The following is a 24574-nucleotide window of genomic DNA, read 5'->3' as shown; positions in this document are numbered from 1 at the left end:
TAGTTATCATTCCAGCATTTAGATGGCTCCATATGAAGCTCTTTACGGACGAAAGTGTAGATCTCCTATAAGATGGTTCGAGATTAGGGAAACTATGTTAGTAGGACCAGAGTTGGTACAGCAGGCAGTTGAGAAGATTAAGCTTATAAGGTAAAGGCTATTAGGAGCACAGAGTCATCAGAAGTCCTATGCAAATAATCGACGATGAGACTTTAAGTTTCAGGTAGATGACTGGGTATTCCTAAAGGTATCACCGATGAAAGGCGTTATGAGATTCGGTAAGAAAGGAAAGCTTAGCCCTCGGTACATTGGACCTTATAAGATTATACGCAGAGTAGGCCAAGTAGCATATGAATTAGACTTTCCTTCCAAATTGGAGTCTGTACATCTAGTATTTCATGTGTCTATGCTCCGTAGGTGTATTGGAGATCCCTCTAAAGTCATTCCAATTGACGATGTTCATGTTACAGAGAAGCTATCATATGAGTAAGATCTCATTGCTATACTATATAGACAAGTTCAGAGATTAAGAACTAAGTATATAGCTTCGGTTAAAGTACTTTGGATTAACAATAATGTGGAGGAGATGATTCGGGCAGCTGAAGAAGAAATGAAGACTAGGTATCCTCACTTGTTTCCACTTCCGGAGAAGGATCAGACTGATACATCACAACCTTTAGGTTTGTAGTAGTACCGTTACAGAGGAGACTCTGCCAAAATTTCTATAGATTTCTGGGAGATTAACGTTCGAGGACGAATGTTTCTAAGGGGGGAAGATTGTTACACCATGTGCGTCCCAAGGTGACGTAATGAATATGAGACTTTTTAATCATGATTTAAATGATTTTAAAGTCATAATATGGCTATATATTATGTTTGGATAGAAAATATGAAGTTTGGGAAAAATTGGATTTAAGTTATGGAAAAACCAACTAAGGATTTGTCTTGTAACAGAGCTTTTTAAGAAATAAATTTCGTATGCTATATGAGGTCTTTTTGGGAAATATTATATACAAAATTGAAGATCTTGGAATGTAGTTTCTAACGCTTTTAACCGTTTATTCATACGACACCCGAATAAAACGTTATAAGCGTTGGAAGAAGGGCCAATCATTGGGTGCCAAGTAGCACCTTTTTTACTTTTAAATAAATGAGATTTTTACATCCCATCTCGTATCTTTCTCCATATTTCTAGAGAGCACTCCCAAATAACACCCCTAAATTTACTCTTAATCTTTCTGCAATAGCTTCAAATAAGATTATCATCCCGGGCACGGAATCAAGAAGCGTTAACATTAAAACAATCCCTATGACGTAGTATCACTATATTGCCTCTCTTTTTCTTTGTAGTTTGAATTTTGGAAGGTATATCATAGTTAAGAAAACATGTACTTTCTGTATTTAAGTGTTTAAATATCAAGGAATGTTGATAAATTCATTTCCTAATAGTTAGAACTCATGGGACGGTGATCGGAAGCCGTGAGTTTGAGTTATTTGACTTGTAGTGGACTGTTTTGCGGGCTGTTTCGTGTTGCCTTTGGGATGTGTATTTTTCTACTGGTTAATGGAGTTTTGGAGGGAAAATTGTGTGGAGAAACATCACATAATGATGGAATGGTGGGCTGGTCGTTCGTCGTTACATTTGTTTTTAGTTGTTTGACACTACTTTGGTTGTCATTTTATGTATGAAGTGATTAGGGTGTGTGAGCTATTTTGTGGTATATTGTGATGGAGATAAGGTTGGAAAATTATGATTACATGTTGTTATTATTGTGTTCTTGTTGTTATTGGTATATGGTATTGGAGGAGGTCCTAGTTAAAGAGGAGATGCTGCCCAAATTTACGTAAACGATCTACTAGTTTAAGTTGTGGACTTAGCCTTTACTCAGCACTGATTTTGAATCTCCTTATGATGTGGTAGATTGGGTTGAGTTATTTGAATAATTTCTTGGAAGGTATTAAAGACTCAACGGAGTTAAGGTATGTTAAGGCTATCCCTCCTTTCCTTTTGGCATGATCCGTACGATAAAAACGAAACGAGCAATTACGCAACTTTCATAAATGACTCTATTCATAAAAATACTAGAGATGTCTATATTCCTGATTCCCCGTGTATCTTATTATTCTATCATCTGTTCATGGGTCTCAGAAAAATACGTATGTTGATAAAGTTTATTTCATGATATTAATTAAAGGCATAGTGATCTTATGACATTTTGAGAAATCTTATTAACGTACTTCTTATGCATTTCATTCATGTACACATGTACATTGACCCATGACCAGAAGGCGTTATATACGAGTATATTATATATATATATATATATATATAAATATATGTATATGGGATATGGGAAAAAGTTACGGCGTTATATACGCACCACCACCTGATCAGCTAGTATACATTGATGATTTCGCCCACAGTGGCTGCGATAATATGATGGGATGCCCTCAGAGGCTTGATGATTTTATGAACACATATACCTATGCATGGTATGGAATTTATACCCACATGCATGACATTATAAATTTTCATGATTCACAGAGCTATTCAGAATTACGGGTTGAGTTCTTTACTCCATGTTTATTTCATGTCTTTTATATACTACTGACATGCCTTACATACTCAGTACTTTATTTGTACTGACGTCTGTTTGCTTGGGGACGCTGCGTTTCATGCTTGCAGGTCCCGATAGACAGGTTGAGAGTTCTCCTAGTAGGCTATCAGTTCAGTAGAAGGTGTTTGTGCACTCCACTTGCTCCGAAGTTGCCTATTTGATTAGTATGATTTGAATATGCATTGATTGATATGGCGGGGCTCTATCCCGACCTTTATGATATTTATATACTTTTATAGGCTTGTAGACAGATGTCATGTATACGGATACTGGTATGGCCTTATAGGCCTGTACGTCATATATATAAGTTGGTATATCAAGTTGGGTCACCCTATATTGAGTATTTCCTCATATTTTATTCTACTTATCTCACGACAGCCTCTCCGCCTCATTTAACTATGATAGTATGATATGAAAGATACGTTACGTTGGTACTCGGTTGAGTAAGGTATCGGGTGCCGGTCGCCTCCCATCGGTTTGGGTCGTGACATCCTCATTTTCTTCCTCTTGATCACTTCAACTATCCTCGTATGCTTCCAAGAAAGCTTGCGTCATTGCTTTTGTAAATCCTTTGCCTAGGATTTTTTCTTTGTTGAAACCCTTTTCTCTCATCTTCTCTCGTTTCTCTTTTTCAGCTCATTCTTTTCTCCACTCAATTTTTCACATTGGGTAGTCCTTAACCATGTGATATAGCTTGCCACACTTGTAGCACCCATCATAATTAGCTTTGTCGATCTTCTTGGGCTTACTACTGGTCTCTCTCTTTGATGCACTTTTGGAATTCTTCATGAACCTCTTAAACTTGGCAAACATTGTTAGATGAGGATCATCATAGCCAGATTCATCATCCTCGGACGCTTTAAGAACCAAGGCCTTATCCTTCTTTGGTTCTTGCTTGCGCAGTTCTATCTTTCTCATTTCATGAGTTTTTAAGTTTCCAACCAACTTATCAAGTGAGATTTTATCCAATTCCTTGGCTTCCTGGATTGCAGTGACTTTTGATTTCTATGAAGCTTGAAGGATTCTTAGAACTTTGCTAACCAACTCTTCTGAGGTAAACACCTTTCCAAGTGATTTCAGTTTATTGGTTATTATAGTGAACATAGTCATCATATCCTGGATGGGCTCAGACTCCTTCATGGAGAAGAGCTCATAGTTTCTCATGAGTAGCTCTATCCTTGATCTCTTTACTTGGTTTGTTCCTTCATGAACAGTTTGGAGTGTATCTTATATCTGCTTCGCATTAGAGCACACATAAATTCTATTGTACTCATCAGGCCCAAGTCCACAGATAAAGATTTTTTTAGCCTTTGCATTCTTCTCCATCATCCTGAAATCTGCTGCCACAAATTCGGAGGGGCCCTTAGGAACTATTTCATTTTGTGCATTTTGTTTAGTAGGAATCAAAGGACCTTGGTTCACTATGGTCCATAGTTCATAGTCTTCAGCTGTCAGGAAGTCCTCCATTCTTGCTTTCCACCAACTGTAATATTTTCCATTGAACAGGGGTGGCCTGGTAGCTGATTGTCCTTTATTAATTCCGAGTGGAGCACTCATCTTGCTTCCAAGATCTCTCTAGGTGTTAGCCTTCTAAATGAGAGAACTTGCTCTAATACCAATTGTTAGTTTGAGTGCCCGTATAGATTACTAAAGAACTTGGTTCTTTACTGTGTTCCGTAAGCGTAAAATAAATAAGCAATAAAATGAACACATTGATTTTTACGTGTATTCCAATATATGAATGGTGCGCTATGACTGCCGGTCTGTTTGTGGATGAAATGCTGTACTCAACTCAACCCGCGTGCCTAACTCATGTTGTACAACCCTCCAGAAGTGTGAGGTAAACTGCGTACCTCGATAGGAAATAATAGACACGGGCACACCGTGAAGGCAGACAATCTCATGAATGTAAATTTCATCTAACCTTTTTGAAGAATAGGTAACTGCCACTGGAATGAAATGTGCTGACTTAGTCAACCTGTCCATAATGACCCAAACTGTGTCAAATTTTCTCTGAGTTCGTGGGAGTCCAACAACAAAGTCCATAGTGATACGCTCCCATTTCCACTCAGGAATTTCTAACTTCTAAAGCAAACCACCAGGTCTCTGATGCTCGTACTTAACTTGTTGACAATTCAGACACCGAGCTACATATGCAACTATATCCTTTTTCATTCTTCTCCACTAATAATGTTGCCGCAAATCTTGATACATTTTGGCAGTACCTAGATGAATAGAATACCTGGAACTGTGTGTTTCTTTAAGAATTAATTCACGAATCCCGTCAACATTAGGCACACAAATACGTCCTTGAATTTGCAGAACTCCATCTTTCCCAACAACAACCTGTTTGGCATCACCGTGCCGCACCGTGTCCTTAAGGATAAGTAAATGAGGATCATCATACTGCCTCTCTCTGATGCGCTCATATAAAGAAGACCGAGCGACTGTGCAGGCTAGAACCCGCCCGGGTTCTGAAATATCTAACCTCACGAACTGATTAGCCAAGGTCTGAACATTTGCAGCTAACGGCATCTCACCAACCGGAACATACGCAAGGCTGCCCATACTCATAGCCTTTCTACTCAAAGCATCGGCCACCACATTGGCCTTTCCAGGGTGATACAAAATGGTGATATCATAGTCTTTCAACAATTCCAACCTTCTCTGCCTCAAATTAAGATCTTTTTGTTTGTACAAATACTGAAGGCTACGATGATCAGTAAATACCTCACACGAGACACCGTAGAGAAAATGCCTCCAAATCTTTAGTGCATGAACAATGGCTGCCAATTCTAAGTCATGAACATGATAATTCTTCTCGTGAACTTTCAACTGCCACGATGCATATGCAATCACCCTGCCATCTTGCATTAATACTGCACCAAGACCAATGTGAGATGCGTCACAATATACCGTATAAGATCCTGAACCTGTGGGTAATACCAACACTGATGCCGTAGTCAAAGCGGTCTTGAGCTTCTGAAAGCTCAACTCACACTCGTCTGACCATCTTAATGGGACACCTTTCTAGGTCAGTCTGGTCAATGGGCTTGCTATAGATGAAAACCCTTCCACGAACCGACGATAGTAACCTGCTAAACCCAGGAAACTCTGGATCTCTGTAACTGAGGTAGGTCTAGGCCAATTCTGAACAACCTCAATCTTCTTAGGGTCCACCTTTATGCCTTCTGCCGATACAAATGCCCCAAAAAGGCAACTGTGCTTAACCAAAACTCGCATTTTGAAAATTTAGCATATAACTGATTATTTTTCAAAGTTTGAAGCACACTCCGAAGATGCTGCTCATGCTCCTCTCGACTGCTGGAGTAAATCAAGATATCATCAATGAATACAACCACAAAAGAATCCAAATAGGGCTTGAACACTTGATTCATCAAATCCATAAATGTTGCTGGGGCATTTGTTAACCCAAATGACATCACTAAGAATTTGTAATGCCCATATCGAGTTCGAAAAGCTGTCTTAGGGACATCAGATGCCCTAATCTTCAACTGATGGTAACCAGACCTCAAATCATCTTCGAAAATACCTTGGCACCCTAAAGCTGATCAAATAAGTCTAATTCTTGGCAGCAGATATTTGTTTTTGATAGTGGCCTTGTTCAACTGTCGATAATCTATACACATCCGCATAAAGCCATCTTTCTTCTTTACAAATAGTACTGGTGCACCCCAGGGCGAGACACTGGGTCTAATGAATCCCTGATCAAGTAAGTCTTGTAACTGCTCCTTCAATTCTTTCAACTCCGGTGGGGCCATACGGTATGGTGGGATATAAATGGGCTGAGTGCACGAAGCCAAATCAATACAGTAGTCAATATCTCTGTCGGGTGGCATTCCCGGCAAATCTACAGGAAATATTTCTGGAAATTCCCGAACCACTGGTACTGAGTCCATAGAAGGAACATCTGCGCTAGGATCGAGAATATAGGCCAAATAGTCTAGACACCCTTTCTCAACCATACGCTGAGCTTTCATATAAGAAATAATCCTGCTGGCAGAATGGCCAGAAGTTCCTTTCCACTCTAACTGTTGTAATCCCGGCATGGATAGGGTCACTGTCTTGGCATGACAATCCAATATAGCATGATAAGGTGACAACTAATCCATACCCAAGATGACATCAAAATCTACCATATCAAGAAGTAGAAGATCCACACTAGTCTTAAGACTATCAATAGTAACCACACATGAATGATAGACATGATCTACTACAACAGAATCTCCCACCGGTGTAGATACACACATAGAAGCACTCAGAGAATCATAAGGCACAACCAAATATGAAGAAAAATAGGAGGACACATAGGAATAAGTAGATCCTGGATCAAATAGAACTGAAGCATCTCTATGGAAAACTAGAATGATACTTGTGATCATAATATCAGATGACTCGGCCTCAGGCCTAGATGAAAAGCATAAAATCTGGGCTGAGCCCCACCACTCTAAACTGCGTCCCTGGGACGGCCTCTAGCTGGCTGGCCTCCACCTCCAACGGTCTGACCTTCACCTCTAATGGCCTGACCTTCACCTCTAATGTCCTGACCTCCACCTCTAGCTGCCTGACTCCAACCTCTAGCTGGCTGAGCAAGAGGTGAAGCAACTGGTGCCGGTATGATGGCACGAGAATCCTGCCGAGATCTGTTACTCGCCAACCTAGGGCAATACCTCCTGATGTGATCAATGTTCCCACACTCATAACACCCATCCTGATGCCGTGGCTGCTGAAGCTGAAGCTGACCCGAATGGGCCAGATAACCGCTGTAGTGACTCTGGAGTGGTGGTGCACTAATAGGAGCTGAATGTGCACTAAGTGCTGGCTGCCCAGAGTAAGGCATAATAGGACCGTGACTCCCTGAAGCACCGGGAGATGCATGAAGTGTTGAATGAAATGGTCTGGGAGGATGACCCCTACCAAAATTACCCCTGCCTCCTGGCGAGGCACCACTAAAACCACCGAACTGACGAGGCCTCTTATCAGACCTCTACGCTCTCTCTTGTGCAAGAACCATCTCGATCCTTCTCGCGACATTAGCAACTGCCTGAAAAGAAATCTCGCTTCCGGTCCCCTTGGCCATCTGAAGCCTGATAGGGTGAGTGAGTCCCTCAATAAACCTCCTCACTCTCTCTCCCTCAGTAGGTAGTAAAAGGAGAGCATGACATGCCAAATCCACAAAACGGGACTCATACTGAGTAGCAGTCATACTGCCCTGTTGTAGACGTTCAAATTGCTTGCGGTAATTCTCTCTTAGTGTGATAGGAAGGAACTGCACCAGAAATAGCTGAGAGAACTGCTCCCAGGTAAGTGCAGGTGATCCGACTGGTCTGGTCAATGTATAATCTCTCCACCACCTCTTGGTGGAACCCGTCATATGAAAAACATCAAAATCAACCCCATTGGTCTCAAACTATACCCATGTTCCGCAACACCTCATGGCAGCGGTCAAGATAATCCTATGGGTCCTCAGAAGGTGTATCACTGAAGTGAACTGGAAAGAGCTTAGTGAACTTATCCAGTCTCAATAAGGCCTCAAAAAACATGGCGATCCTATCACCGGTCTGTGCCGCAACAACTGGGTGAACTACCCCAACTGGCGGGGCTGCTCGAGCCTGATTTTGGGGAGCCATCTACTCTGGAACGGGAGTAGTGGGAGTTTGTGCTCCTCCCCCAGCTTGTGAGATGGCTGGTGCCACTAGAAATGTACCATTCTCGGCCACACCCTCCCTAAGGCTCACCAAATGGACTAGAGCGTCCTGAAGTACTGGAGTAGCTATGAATCCTTCCGGAACCTGAACTGGTCTGATTGGTACATTCTGTACTGGAACCTCGTCATGAAGATCCACCTGAGGTTCTACAACAGGTGCAACTGCTCGAGCTCTAAACTGAGCTCTACCTCTGCCTCTGCCTTGGCCTCTAGCATGACCTCGGCCTCGACCTCTACCCCTGGCCATAGTTGCCACCGGGGCTCTGGTCCCTATCCATAGGTAGATGTATTACGTGTTCTCACCATCTCGAGAGAATAAGAGTAGAATGGTTCAATCATCGATGAAAAAATAAAATCGCACGACAGAATAAAAAAGAAGTGATATTGTTCCTAAACTTCATAGCCTCTGAGAGATAAGTACAAACGTCTCAGTACCGATCCTTCAGACTCTACTAATTTGCTCGTGACTCATGAGACCTATGTAACCTAGCTCTCTGATACCAACTGTCACGACCCGAAATTCCTACCTTCGGACCGTGATGGCACCTAACATTTCACTTGCTAGGCAAGCCAACGTTAGAATAATATTATCCATTTTAAAATAATTTTTAAATTCATTAATAACAAAGAAACAAATGCGGAAGTAAAGTTTGGAATGTAGTGAATAATCCATAAAAATAACGGTGTCTAAATACCATTCTAGAATTGGTGTCACAAGTGCACGAGCTTCTAGAATAATACAAATAAAGGTCTAAATAAAATAAAGCTATCTGAAAACAAACACACAGCTAAAGTAAAGTAGACGAGGACTTCAAAACTGCGGACGCCGTGTAATTATACCTCAAGTATCTTCTGGTAGCTGAAATTCGAGCCAATTTATAGTACGCCGCTGGGACCAACTCCGAAATCTGCACAAGAAGTGCAGAATGTAGTATTAGTACAACCGACCCCATGTACTGGTAAGTGCCGAGCCTAACCTCGACGAATTAGTGACGAGGCTAAGGCAGGTCACTTACATTAACCTGTACACAATAATAGTAATAACCACAATAATAGAATTAAATCAGGTAACTCATTTCTAATAGTTCAAGCCAACTCAGCAGTCATAACCAATTATTATTTCAATCAACTTCCGTTGCAGCGTGCAACCCGCTCCCACAACATATTCATTTTCAATCCTCCCATATATTTTTTTTAATCAAGTATATATAGAGTTTTAAATAAGTCTGTTGCGGCGAGCAACCCGATCCCCCAATATGGACTTTTAAACAGGTCTGTTGCGGCGTGCAACCCGATTCTCCAATATTGACTTTTAATAAGTCTGTTGCGGCGTGCAACCCGATCCCCCAATATGGACTTTTAATAAGTCTGTTGCGGCATGCAACCCGATCCCCCAATATATTCATTTCAATCAATTCTGTTGCGGCGTGCAATCCGCTCCTCCAATATATCCATTTACCAATTATTATAGAAGAAATTTCCCAAATAAATGCAACAATTAATATAAAATTTTTAAGATAACAAGAATATAATAATTATGATTTAATTATGAAACAAACAATGAAAAATAGTAATTTATTATGAAAATCAGGGAGAAAATAGGTAGTTTACTATTTAATATGCTAAAGGTCAATTAGCAATTAATGCACATAAATCAAATCAGCATGTAGAAATTATTGCAGGAATTCAAAATTAATATTTGACAAAGAATAGGAGAGAAACAATTATCATAACAATTAATTTGTGTATTAAAACAAATTTAGGATTTTCAAATAATTATGCAAACAATTAATTTGACGACGTATAAATACTCGTCACCTTGCCTATACGCCGTTCACATGCATTTCACATAACAAATAATTTGAGGGTTCTATTCTCTCAAGTCGAGGTTAACCACGACACTTACCTTGCTTCGCAACCAAATTTCAAGTTTCCAATACACCCTTGCCTAGCGAATTAGAGTCCGAAATCCTCAAATCTAGTCATAAACAATTCAATATCTTCAATACAAATTGTAGGAATTAATTCCATATGAGTTTACTAATTTTCCGGATAAAATCCAAAATTCATTTTAAAATTTGATAGTGGGGCCCACGTCTTAAATCTCAGAAAAATTTACGAAATCCGAACATCCATTCCGCGATGAGTCCAACCATACAAAAATTATCAAATTTCGATGTCAAATGGACCTTCAAATCTCAGATTTTCGTTTTTGGAAGATTTTATAAAAATATGATATTTCTCCCAAAAGTTTATGGATTCATGATATAAATGAGTATGGAATCATGAAATATAATCAATATAGGATAAAGAACACTTATCCCAATGTTTTCCCGTAAAAATCGCCCAAGAATCGCTTTACCCAAGCTCAAAAATGGAAAATGGTTAAAAATGGGACGAATCCCATTTTCCAGAACTTTAGTTCTGTTTATCGAATTTTTAGCCTTCGCAAACGCAGTCAGTGCCTTGCGTTCGCGAAGCATGAATTTCTGCTGTCCAATTTTACTCTTCGCGAACGCGAGGGCTACCTCGCAAATGCGAAGCTTGCCTTGCTTGGCCTTCGCGAAAGCGAAGGCAAATTTTCTGGCCAGCCTCTTTCCCTTCGTGGATTCGAGACCTCTCTCGCGAACGCGAAGAATAATTCTACCTTCCTCCAGTTTCTTCTTCGCGAACGCGAGACCCCTCTCGCGAACGCGAAGAAGGAAACCAGAAGCAGATTTTCTGTAGTTTTTCTTTCCAAGTCCAAAATGATCCGTTAACCACCAAAATCAACCCGAGCCCTCAGGGCTCCAAACCAAACATGCTCCCAAGTTCTAAAACATCATACGAACTTGCTCGCGTGATCAAATCGCCAAAATAACACCTAGAACTACGAATCAGATACTAAATCAAAGGAAATTTTCAAGAAAACTTTTGAACTTATATTTTTACAAACCGGACGTCCGGATCATGTCAAATCAACTCCGTTTCTCATCAAATTCGGAAGACAAGTCATAAATATTATAGTGGACTTATACCGGGCTCCGGATCAAAAATACGGACTCGTTATTAATAAATCTAACATCAGTAAATTCTTAAAATTCATTAAGCTTTCAAACTTTTAATTTTTTATCAAAATTCCTTATCTCGGGCTAGGGACCTCAGAATTTGATTCCGGGCATACGCCCAAGTTCCAAATCATGATACTGACCTACCGGAACTGTCAAACTACTGATCCAAGTCAGTTTGCTCATAATGCTGACAAAAGTCAACTCAGTTGAGTTTTAAAGCTTTATTTCCTATTTTAATCTATTTTTCACATAAAAACTTTCCAAAAAATTATACGGCCTGCGCATGCAAGTCAAGGAATGATAAATAGTGCTTTTTGAGGTCTTAGAACACAGAATTACTTATTAAATTTAAATATGACACTTTGGGTCATCACACATTTTCTCTTGTGTTTTAAGAAAACTTCATCACTCTCATCTTCTGGTTTTTTGAAAACTTAAGTTTAAAACTTCTTTCCTTGTGGTTTTCTGAAAGCTTTCATAAGTTATCTGATAATTACACCTCCTCTTTTATCAGCACCTTCTTTTCTCCTCTATTTAAAATCAATGGCAAATACTTCAAAATCCGTTCCTCAAAAAGAAAACTCCTCTTCCTTGAGTCCGTCTGAGAATGTTTCACCTTATGTCACTGAAGAACCATCACCAGAACCCCTCTAAAGATGTTCGTCCCCATGGGATGTCCAACCAGAGCCGATTTCAAGGTTGAGAAAACTTCCTCGGTACCGGGTCTGTGAGAGCCGGTCTCGAGGTACATATGTTCGGTCACCAACAGTGTCCTCGAGAAGGTCAAGGAGAACTGCAACTGGGCCGATAATATTGTAATGGTCCCTACCCCCGATGAATCGATCACCACCCACGTGGAGGATTTTTAAGTGTTTATGCTTACCCTTTCACGCCGGGTCCTTTAGATCCAGTTATCATATCCTTTTGCAAAATGTATGAGGTGACTCTCGGGTAGAGTCATCCTTCATTTTGGAAAATTGTAATTCTTCTTCGATTTTTCGTGAGAAAAATAGAGAGGTGTCCCTTTACCATCGACCACCTTATGCGCCTGTATATCCCCCGACTCTATCGAGGGGGATTAATCAAGCTTGCATGTCGGGCCAGTAAGGCCCTATTCTCGAGCATCGATGAGGATCGGGACCGAGGCTGGTTGGGCCGATTTGTTCAAGTGAAGACCTCGAATTTAATCCCGACCGAAGATATGCCATTTACTGAGAAATGGAACATGAAACATAAGTATAACTTTTCCTTTAAGATTTATTTTATTGCTTTTCTTTTTCCTCCCTTCTCATCGATATTTTTGTGATGGTGCAGCTGTTGCTCAGATGCCTGATGCAGTTCCTCGACTCAAGGAGTGGGTCGAGGGTATCACAACACATAGATCTTATTCTGATTGCTCATGGCTTGATATTTCAAAGGGCCGATGGGAGGCCCGTTCTCACAGTGAGATTTGTTTCTTTAAGTTACATTCGACCTTACTTTTATGCCTGTGATTTCTGAATTGTTTTACTTTCCTTTTGTAGGTTTACCAAAAGATGTCAAAATGAGGCCTCCGTCTGACGATGATGACATATTCACCGATCCCCCTGCTTCGAAGCAGGATAAATAGAAGAAAAGAAGAAAAGCTCTGAGCTCCTCGGGCCCCGAAAAGAAAAAATAGAGGAAGCGGCTGGCGCGCAAATCTAAATAAAATACCAGCGTTCGAGAACTCCCATCTGACTCAGTCTACCGGTTGAGGGATAAGTGCGAAGAAAAAGAAGAAGAATCCGAATTGGTGGCCCGCGTGAGAAGTGGTTCTGAATTGCCTCAAACCAGGGAGGCCGATGAAGAAGCAATGGCCGAGGCCCCCGAACTAGGGAGGGTTGAGGCCGTTTTGCCCCGAGCTAGGGAGGACAACAAAGAAACCATGGCCGGTACTTCTCGGTCAGAAGATAATGTTCCGAAGGACACACTCAGGGTGATAAATCTCTCCGGGTCTCCTTTATTTACTAATTCTATGATAAACGTGGCTCAGACGTTGAAAGGTCCCCTCAGCGAGGTGCCCCAAAGAGCAGAATATTCTTTTCAAAACTTCTTCGATGTCTTGGATTCTACCACCTAGGAGGATGTCACCGGGTTGGGTGACTTACCGGTACCAAAGAAGATACCGTCTCCGGGAGCTGGCGGGTATTCTTCAAGCCCAAAATTAGTGAATCGGTTCCCAGCTCCTAGTGTTGATCCTACCCAGAAGCGAGCAATATTTATGTCCATTCCAGAGGATGCCCGGGTTCTCTCTGCCCCCGTGGGGATTTCTAGTTACCTTCGGTTCTTGGTGACCAAAGAGGATCGGGCCAAAATGAACGAGGTGGAAGCGCCCTGCCTATTCAACGAAGCTCAACGTGCGTTGAATCGGGTAACTTCGAATGTCCCTTTATTATGTACTTAGATTTAGTCATAAACAATCGTAACATTTTCCTTTGTGCTTGCAGGCCTCGGTACTTCATCACGAGGATTTTCTTCGATACCGGGAAGAGTTCAAATGTCACGAGGTGGAGACTCGAGAGCTTACTGAGAAGAAGGATGCTTACAAGATTCTTAGTGAGAAATCCCAGGCTGAGCTAGAAGCCGCTCGGAAGGAGAATGCCGACCTGGTCGAGCAGGTAAGAAGAGTTTTTGAAGTTAGTCATGATGAGTCAGGCACATTGGCTAATGATCCGAACCCGTAGGTTCAAAAAAAGCTTGACCAGATCGAGCAGCTCGGGGGGGGAGGTAGATACGGACAAAGCCGAGGCCGAAGACTTGTCACGACCTAAAATTTCCCACCGACGGAACCGTGATGGCGCCTAACATTTCAATTGCAAGACAAGCCATCGTTAGAGAATCATTAAACCAATTCCTTATTCCCATTCAGTAATTTACAATAATTAACTAAGATGAAATATAATAAGTGTGGAATATCAAAAAACTGTATTAATTACTACCACCCAGATCTGGAGTCACAATTCACGAGTATTCTAGAATTTACTACAAGTAATAGTCTGAAAGAAATACAACTATCTGAATGAAAAATAGTAGAACAGAAAAGATAGACGAGGACTTCAAGGTCTGTTAACACCGACAGATCTACCTTGAGTCTCCGGACAACAGGCCATAGCAAAATATCGATCAACCCGAGCCGGTATCAAAATCTGCACAGAAAGTGCAGAGTGCAGTATTAGTACAACCGACCCCATGTACGGGTAAGTGTCGAGCCTAACCTCGATGAAGTAGTGACGAGGCTAAGGCAAGACACCTACAAATCAACCTGTACAATTTAACAGTGTATATACATATCACAAAAATGAAGAACTAAACAGGAAATATCGGGAGGGGAACATACTGAGGGGAATACAAGATAAAGAACTACAACAGAATGATCACCAGAGCAGGCAATATACCATGAATCAACAGGAATAGTGAATACAGTAAGAAAAAATGCACGGCATCACCCTTCGTGCTTTTACTCTCAATCTCACCATAAAATTAATAGAAACGGCACGACATCACCTTTCGTGCATTAATTCTCATATCATGGCACGACATCACCCTTCGTGCATTAACACTCACAATATGGAACGGCATCACCCTTCGTGCATTAACACTCATAATATGGCACGACATCACCCTTCGTGCATTAACCCTCACAATAGGTACGACATCACCCTTCGTGTATTAACACTCATAATATGGCACGACATCACCTTTCGTGCATTAACACTCTCCCTTACCATAATGCAATGCATAAATAACAACAGGGAGATAGAATAACAAGTACAAACCTTACTTCAACATTTAGTTCCATAATATCAATCTCAACTTTGAAATAAAAACTCAATTATCACCAGAAAATCCGTAAACATGATAAGAACGATAAATTGAACAACACTAGTATAACACGTAGCAATTAGGCATAGGAATGAGACAATATAAGACAAACAGAGAAACATGGAAAACAGGTAAATTGGCGGCGCATACGTACTCGTCACCTCACATATACGCCGCTCACATGAATTTCACTTAGCAAGTAATCTAAGGTTCCTAATTCCCTCAAGTCAAGGTTAGACACAACACTTATCTCGCTTCGAAAGCCACTTAATTCTCAATCACAACTTTTCCTTTGGAATTCACCTCCAAACCACTCGTATCTATTAAAAAATGACTCAATAATATCAAATATGGCTAAAGGAATCAATTATATTGCATAAATTAAATTTCCTAATTTTTTCTCCAAAAAGTCAAAAATATCAACCCCGGGCCCGCTTGGTCAAAACCGAGGTTCCGACCAAAATACATTTACACATTCACCCCCGAGCACGAATATATAATTGGTTTTGAAATCCGACCTCAAATTGAGGTCTAAATCCCCAAATTTCCAAAATTCCTAGTTTCTACCCTAACCCCTAATTCTACCATGAAACTCTAGATTTTAGGTTGATAATTCAAGAAATGTAATGGGTAATTGAAAGAAAATGGTTTAGAATCACTTACCAACACTTTGGGGAAGAAAATGACTATTGAAAATCGCCTCTACCCGTTTGGTTCTTGAAAAATGTTGAAGAAATGGCTTAAGCTCGTGTTTGATTCTGTTTTATGTACTGAGCGACAGTGTGCATCGCGTTCACGAGGCCACTGTTGCGTTCACGAAGGGTACTGGCTGCCAAGCCTTCACGTTAGGGAGACCCATCTCGCGTTTGCGATGAAGGAACGACCAACCCTCCCCTAGGTCCCCAAGTGCTTCGCGTTCGCGATGAGCCGGTCGCATTCGCGAAGGGTAAATCCCCCATCTCTTCGCATTCGCGACCAGGCCTTCGCATTCGCGAAGAAGAATTCTCAGCCTCGCCAGTTTACTCTTCGCGTTCGCGAGAGGACCTTCGCGAACGTGAAGAAGGATATGCCAGATACCAGAATGTGCAGAAAACCAGATTTTCCCCAAGTCCAAAAGTTCCCGTGGCCTATCTGAAATTCACCCGAGCCCTCGGTGATCCAAACCAAACATGCACACAAGTCTAAAAATATCAAACGGACCTGCCCGCGTGATACAATTGCCAAAATAACACCTAGAACTCTAAATTTAGCACCAAATCAAATGAAATTCTCAAGAACACTTTAAAGTTACTATTTTCTCAACCGAAGGTCCGAATCAAGTCAAATCAACTTCGTTTCTCACCAAATTTCATAGACAAGTCTTAAATATCATAATGAACCTGTACCGGGATCCGGAACCAAAATATGGACCCGGTACTAACAATGCCAAACATCAATCAATTCTTAAAAATAAATAATTTTGCAGACTTTTAATTTTCATAAAAAAAATCTTAACTTGAGCTAGGGACCTCCGAATTCGATTCCGGGCATACGCCCAGATCCCATAATTCGATACGGACCCACCATGACCGTCAAAATAGGGATCCGGACCCCTTTACGAAAACTGTTGACCGAAGTCAATTAAAATTAACTTTTAAGGCATAAATTCTTTTTTTCATTAATTTTCAACATAAAAGCTTTCCGGAAATCTGCCTGGACTGCGCACGCAAATCGAAGAGGGTCAAAATGAGATTTTTAAGGTTTAAGAGTGTAGATTCGAGTTCTAAAATATAAGATGCCCCTTTTGGGTCATCACATTCTCCACCTCTAAAACAACCGTTCATCGTCGAACGGACATAGAAAAAGTCCTGGGCTGGTGTAAAGGTGGGGATATCTACTCCGCATATCGGACTCAGACTCCTAAGTAGCTGCCTCAATAGTCTGACCTCTCCACTGCATTCGAACTGAAGGGTAACTCTTTGATCTCAACTGGCGAACTTGCCGGGCTAGAATTGCCACTGGCTCCTCCTCGTAAGTCAAATCCTCATCCAATTGGACCGAGCTAAAATCTAACACATGGGACGGATCGCCATGATACTTTCTAAGCATGGACACATGGAATACCGGATGAACAACTACTAAACTAGGTGGAAATGCAAGCCTGTAAGACACCTCTCCCACTCTCTCCAGAATCTCAAAAGGTCCGATATACCTAGGGCTCAACTTTCCCTTCTTTACGAACCTTATTACACCCTTCGTGGGTGATACTCGAAGTAACACTCTCTCTCCGATCATAAATGCAACATCACGAACTCTACAGTCGGCATAACTCTTCTGCTTGGATTGAGCTGTGCGGAGTCGATCCTGAATAATCTTGGCCCTATCCAAGGCATCCTGTACTAAGTCTGTGCCCAACAACTGAGCCTCTCCCTGCTCGAACCACCCAATTGGCGACCGACACCGCCTACCATATAATGCCTCATAGGGATCCATATGAATGCTCGACTGGTAACTGTTGTTGTAGAAAAACTCTGCAAGGGGCAAGAACTGATCCCAAGAACTTCTAAAGTCTATGACACAAGCACAGAGCATATCCTCCAAGATCTGAATAGTGCGCTCGGACTGCCCGTCCGTCTGAGGATGGAATGCTGTGCTCAACTCAACCCGCGTACCCAACTCAAGCTGTACTGCCCTCCAGAAGTGCGAGGTGAACTGCGTACCTCGGTCAGATATAATAGACAAGGGCATGCCGTGAAGACGGACGATCTCCCGGATGTAAATCTCTGCTAACCGCTCCAAGGAATAGGTAACTGCCACAGGAATTAAGTGTTCTAACTTGGTCAGCCTGTTAACAATGACCCAAAATGCATCGAACTTCCTCTGAGTCTGTGGGAGTCCAACAATAAAATCCATAGTGATACGCTCCCACTTCCACTCAGGAATTTCTAACCTCTGAAGTAAACCACCAGGTCTCTGATGCTCACACTTTACATGCTGGCAATTTAGGCACCGAGCTACATATGCAACTATGTCTTTCTTCATCCTCCTCCACCAATAATGCTGCCTCAAGTCCTGATACATCTTGGCGGAACCCGGATGAATTGAATACCGGGAACTGTGGGACTCCTCAAGGATCAAGTCTTGAAGTCCATCCATATTAGGCACAAAAATACGGCCCTGCATCCTCAAAACTCTGTCATCTCCAACAGTAACCTGCTTGGCACCACCGTGGCGCACTGTGTCTCTAAGGACAAGTAAAATAAGGATTGTCATCTTGCCGATCTCTGATGCGCTCAAACAAAGAAGACCGAGTAACTGTACAAGCTAGAATACGGTTGGTCTCAGAAACATCTAACCACACGAACTGATTGGCCAGGTCCTGAACCTTCAATGCTAGTGGTCTCTCACCAACTGGAATATAAGCAAGGCTGCCCATACTCAATGCTTTTCTACTCAATGCATCGGCCACCACATTGGCCTTTCCCGGATGGTACAATATAGTGATATCATAGTCTTTCAATAGCTCCAGCCACCTCCTCTGCCTAAAATTTAGTTCCTTTTTCTTGAACAAATACTGTAAGCTCTGATGATCAATGAATACTCACATGGCACACCGTAAAGATAATGCCTCCAAATCTTCAGCGCGTGAACAATGGCTGCCAGTTCTAGATCATGAATAGGGTAATTCTTCTCGTGAACCTTGAGCTGCCGCAAAGCAAAAGCAATAACCTTGCCACCCTACATAAACACCGCACCCAGACCAATACGAGATGTGTCACAATATACTGTATAAGATCCTGAACCTGTGGGTAACACCAATACCAGTGCTGTAGTCAAAGCTGTCTTGAGCTTCTGAAAGCTCGCTTCATGCTCGTCTGACCACCTGAACAGGGAACCCTTCCGGGTCAATCTGGTCAACGAGGCTGCTATGGATGAAAACTCCTCCACAAATCAACGGTAATAGCCCACCAAACCCAGGAAACTACGGATCTCTATAGCTGATGTGGGTCTAGGACAGTTTTGAACTGCCTCAATCTTCTTAGTATCCACATGAATACCCTCTGCTGATACAACATGACCTAAGAAAGCAACTAAACTCAACCAAAACTCGCATTTTGAGAACTTAGCATATAATTGGCTATCTTTCAAAGTCTGAAGAATAATCCGAAGGTGCTGCTCATGCTCCCTTCGACTGTGCGAGTACATCAAGATATCATCAATAAACACAACCACAAAGGAATCCAAGTAGGGTTTGAACACCTGGTTCATCAAATCCATAAATGCTACTGGGGCATATGTCAGCCCAAATGACTTCACTAGAAACTCATAATGCCCATACCGAGTCCGAAAAGCTGTCCTAAGAACATCGGATGATCTAATCCTCAACTGATGGTAGTCAGATCTCAAATCAATCTTTGAAAACACCTTGGCACCCTGAAGCTGATCAAATAAATCATCAATCCTCAGCAATGGATACTTGTTCTTGATGGTGAATTTGTTCAACTGCCGATAATCTATACTCATCCTCATCGATCCATCTTTCTTCTTCACAAACAACACGGGTGCACCCCAGGGCGAGACACTAGGTCTAATGAAGCCCTTATCAAGCAAATCTTGCAACTGCTCCTTCAATTCTTTCAACTCTGGCGGGGCCATGCGATATGGCAGAATGGAAATAGGCTGAGTGCCCGGAGTCAAATCAATGCAAAAATCAATATCCCTGTCGGGTGGCATCCCCGACAGGTCTGCAGGAAACACCTCTGGAAACTCACGAACAACCGGCACCGAATCCATGGAAGGAACTTCCGCACTAGAATCGCAGACATAAGCCAAATAAGCTAGAAACCCTTCTCGACCATATGCCAAGCCTTCACATAGGAGATAACCCTACTGGCAGAATGGCCAAGATTCCCTCTCTATTCTAATCGAGGCAACCCCTGCAAGGCTAAGGTCACCGTCTTGGCATGACAATCTAATATAGCATGATAAGGTGATAGCCAATCCATACCCAGTATGACATCAAAGTCAACCATGTCGAGAAGTAGAAGATCTACACGAGTCTCAAGACTCCCAATGGTGACCACACACGAACGATAAACACGATCTATAACAATAGCATCTCCCACTGGTGTGGACACATACACAGGAGCACTCAAAGAATCACGGGGCATAACAAAATAGGAAGCAAAATAGGATGACACATATAAGTAAGTAGATCTCGGATCAAATAGAACTGAAGCATCTCTACTGCAAACTGAAACAGTACCTATGATAACAACGTTAGATGACCCAGCCTCAGGCATGGCTAGGAAAGCATAACACCGGGTCTGGGCCCCATCACCCTGAACTACGTCCCTAGGATGGCTTCTAACTGGCTGGTCTCCACCTCTAATGGCCTGACCCTCCACCTCTAACGGCCTGACCTCCACCTCTAACAGCCTGGCCTCTACCTCTGGCTGCCTGACCCCTGCCTCTGGTTGGCTGAGCAGGTGGCGCAGCAACTGGTGCCGGAACCATGGCACGAGAACTCTGATGCTATGAGCTGCCAGTTGCTCGAGGGAAAAGTCTAGCAATGTGCCTCGGATCACCACAAGTATAACATAACCTCGGCTGCTGTGACTGCTGACCCTGAAACTGACCATGTCGACCTGAATAACCACCCTGATAACTCTGGAGTGGAGGTGCACTAATAGGAGCTGGTGGTGCACTGTAGGCTAGCTGGTCGGAATAATGCATCTGAGGGCCACGACCACCTGAGGCACTGTGGGATGCCTGGAGCGCTGAATGAAATGGCCTGGGAGGATGGCCTCTACCAAAGGTACTCCTGCCTCTAGATGAAGCACCGCTGAACTCACCAAAATGATGAGGCCTCTTGTCAGACGCCTGACCTCCCTGAGTAAGAACCATTTCGACTCGTCTGGCGACATTAGCAGCAGCCTGAAAAGAAATCTCACTCCTAGTCTCCTTAGCCATCTGCAATCTGATAGGCTGAGCAAGTCCATCAATAAACCTCCTCACCCTCTCTCTCTCTCTCTCTCTCTCTCTCTCTCTCTCTCTCTCTCTCTCTCTCTCTCTCTCTCTCTCTCTCTCTCTCTCTCTCTCTCTCTCTCTCTCGGTGGGAAGCAGAAGAATAACATGACGGGCCAAATCCATAAAACGGGTCTCATACTGAGTAACAGTCATACAGCCCTGCTGCAGACGCTCAAACTGACGGTGACACTCCTCTCTTAATGTGATAGGCAGAAACTTCTCCATGAAGAGCTGAGAGAACTGGTCCCAAGTAAGAGCAGGTGACCCAGCTAGTCTAGTCAACAAATAATCTCTCCACCACTTCTTGGCGGAACTAGTCATCTGACATGCAGTGAAATCGACCCCATTGGTCTCCACTATACCCTTGTTTCGTAGAACCTCGTGATAGCTGTCAAGATATTCTTGGGGGTCCTCTAAAGAAACACGACTGAAGTTAATAGGAAAGAGCTTGGTAAACCTATCCATTCTCCATAAAGTCTTAGAAGACATAGCTGGCCCATCTCCGACCTGTGCCGCAATAACCGGTTGAACTAATCCGATTGGCTGAGCTGCTGGAGCCTGATACTGGGGAGCTATCTGCTCCGGAGTGGGAGTGGTGGGAGTCTGGGCTCCTCCTCCAGCCAGAGAGACTGTTGTTGTGCCATGGGAAATGCGCCAGTCTGGGCCACACTCTCCATAAGGCCCACTAAACGGACCAAAGCGTCCTGAAGTACTGGGGTAGCAATGAACCCCTCCGGAACCTGAGCTGGTCCAGTAAGAACAGTCTGGGCTGGAACCTCCTCATCAAGCTCTATCTGAGGCTCCACTACAGGGGATGCTGCTCGAGCTCTAGGCTGAGCCCTGCCCCTGCCTCTGGCACGGCTGATAATCGGCTTAATGTATGCATATTTTGATATATACCGTCTCACATTTTGCTCATGTCTCGACGATTTGAGGTGTTTAATATGATTGTTTGTGCTAAATTTTGGTATTTCTATGTGTAGGAATCATTCGGAAGCAATTTGGGATGAAAGGGCGCGAATTGGAGCGAAATCGGAACAAAATTACAGAAATGGAAGTTGAGCGCCACAGCCAGCGTGGGGCGCTCGCTGCGGCGCACTTTACAGAAGCAAAGAAGTTTGAGCGCCAGGTCCAGCGGCCCACACTGGCCTGGACGCTCACAACGGGAATTCTCCTTTTTGACTAGGACTCGGTTATTTCGACCTCTAAACGCCCCCAACTCATATAAAAGCCAACCTAAACCTATTTGTGAAGGGGAGAAACGGATTTAAAGGAAGAGGAGAGGCACAAAACACTAGAAAGCGAGGATTTGATCAATTCTTCCATCCCTTTCCTAGTATTCATTGATTTTATGTTTGAAAATATAATTTTTGATGATTGTATGAACATGAGTGGCTAAGAACCCTATTGTTCTAGGGTCATGGGTATACATGAATGTTGATGTTTGAAGTTTAAATTGACGAAGTTGATTTTATCATATTGGGTTGTTTATTTAATTCTGTTTTAAATTATTTTGCTGAGTAGCTAACAGTGAAATACTATCTACGAATCTAGAGTTGAACTCGAAAGTGGGAACTATAGATTGCATATAGAATTAAATAGAGTAAGTTCTTAAACCCGGGCATCGGGGAATGGATTCGCAATTAGGATAGACATATACCTAATTGCCTTACTCGGTTGCAATACAGGAATTGTAAATGCGTTCTTGTTAAACTTAATTCCATAGACATATAGGTATTAAGTTAGCTTGAATAGGCGAGTAAGGACTCGACAGATGCTTACGAGCAATATCAACCCTGTGAATCAACAATCCAGATAAATCAATTAGTTACTTTAACTTAAGAATGCAACATGATTGTTAGATAACCCGTGACCCTGGAATATTATACCCTATTGATTTTTATTCAAAACTATTTAAGTGTTGTGTTTGATTCTTAGCAATTCAGTACTTGATAGCCTTTAGGTAGCAATTTAGAAAATTATATATTTTGTCAGAAATATTTTGAATCGATAAGCTATTCGAGTTTGAATTAGTCAAAAGTTAATCATAAGTCTTCATGGGAACGATACTTTATTCACTACTTTATTACTTGACGACCACGCATACTTGCGTGAGTGTGTTTGGACCCGACAAGTTTTTGGCGCCGTTGCCGGGGACTTAGAAATTAGCTACTTGACTAAGTTAAGCTTTTATTAGTTATTTGTTCAAGTTTTAATTTTCAGTTTTCCTTGTTTGTGTTAACGCATGATCTTTTCTTGAATGCGGAGGAGTAGAAGTGCAAACAACCTCATTCCTTTTGATCCAGAAATCGAACGAACACTACATAGAGTGAGAAGGGAACTCGAAGCTAGAACGAGAGTAGAAAGAGAGTTGGACATCGTAGTTCAACCACAGCCAATAGAGATGGCAGGTAATGAAGAGCGTCCGGTGATTGAAGCCGCAAGGCCCAATCTTGCGAATATGACTCAGGCTATTGTGAAGCCTGATATCACTGGGCATTTTGAACTCAAATAGTACATGGTACAGCTGATTCAGTCCACAGGACAATATGTGGGTCTATCTCATGAGGACCCGCAGAGGCACATTTAGAACTTCTTGGAAATTACGGACACTTACAATTATCCAAACGTTTCCAAGGACTATGTCAGGCTGACACTATTTCCCCTTTCACTGTTGGGGGAAGCTAAGGAATGGTTGCAAAAGGAGCCCGCGAACTCAATCCACACTTGGGATGATCTAGCAAGGAAATTCTTAATCAAGTTTTTCCCAACTAAGAAGACAAAGTCCCTGAGGAGCCAAATTCTTGCGTTCCATCAACGGGATGGCGAGACACTTCGTCAAGCTTGGGAAAGATACAAGAAGCTACTCAGAGACTGCCCGCATCATTGTCAGACTGATGAGGTATTGGGTCACAGTTTTGTTGATGGGTTAGATGAAGCATCAAAAATAAATCTTGACTTAGCTTGTGGGGGTAGTTGCATGGCGAGGCCGTATAGTGAAATACAACTCTTGCTAAATAACTTCACTGCCAATGACCATAATTGGCAAGGAGAGGGAGATTCAAGAAGGGCAATTAAACAGAAGGCAGCCGGGTTGATTGAGCTTGATGATTTCTCCACCATAAGAGCCGATATAGCAAAATTGGCAAATCAGATGAATAGAATGACAATGCAACAAACACAACAAATGCAACATGTACAACAGATGTCTATTTGTTGCGAACTATGTGGTGACAGTCATATGAGTGACATGTGCCCCACGAATCCCGAGTCTATATACTATGTGGGACAACAGAGCAGGGGTCCAATGAATCAGCATGTGCAAT

At 42.3% G+C, this 24574-nt stretch overlaps 1 protein-coding gene across 1 annotated transcript; it reads right to left on the bottom strand.

Annotated features, from left to right (window-relative positions):
• Window positions 1–3845: 3845 nt before the first annotated feature.
• Window positions 3846–4175, bottom strand: LOC142168248 (uncharacterized). Its single transcript, XM_075228908.1, has one exon. It carries the CDS (start codon window positions 4173–4175, stop codon window positions 3846–3848), a length of 330 nt encoding a protein of 109 aa, XP_075085009.1.
• Between the last annotated feature and the right edge of the window lie 20399 nt (window positions 4176–24574).

This window comes from Nicotiana tabacum, chromosome 13 (genome assembly GCF_000715075.1).
Source record: "Nicotiana tabacum cultivar K326 chromosome 13, ASM71507v2, whole genome shotgun sequence".
Classification (NCBI taxonomy): domain Eukaryota; kingdom Viridiplantae; phylum Streptophyta; class Magnoliopsida; order Solanales; family Solanaceae; genus Nicotiana; species Nicotiana tabacum.
The sequence above is the reverse complement of the archived record's forward strand: the minus strand, read 5'-3'. Positions and strand labels throughout refer to the sequence as shown.

Bases quoted from the DNA above. Each gene is read 5' to 3' on its own strand.
- LOC142168248 (XM_075228908.1), bottom strand. From the start codon at position 4,175: ATGAGTGCTCCACTCGGAATTAATAAAGGACAATCAGCTACCAGGCCA.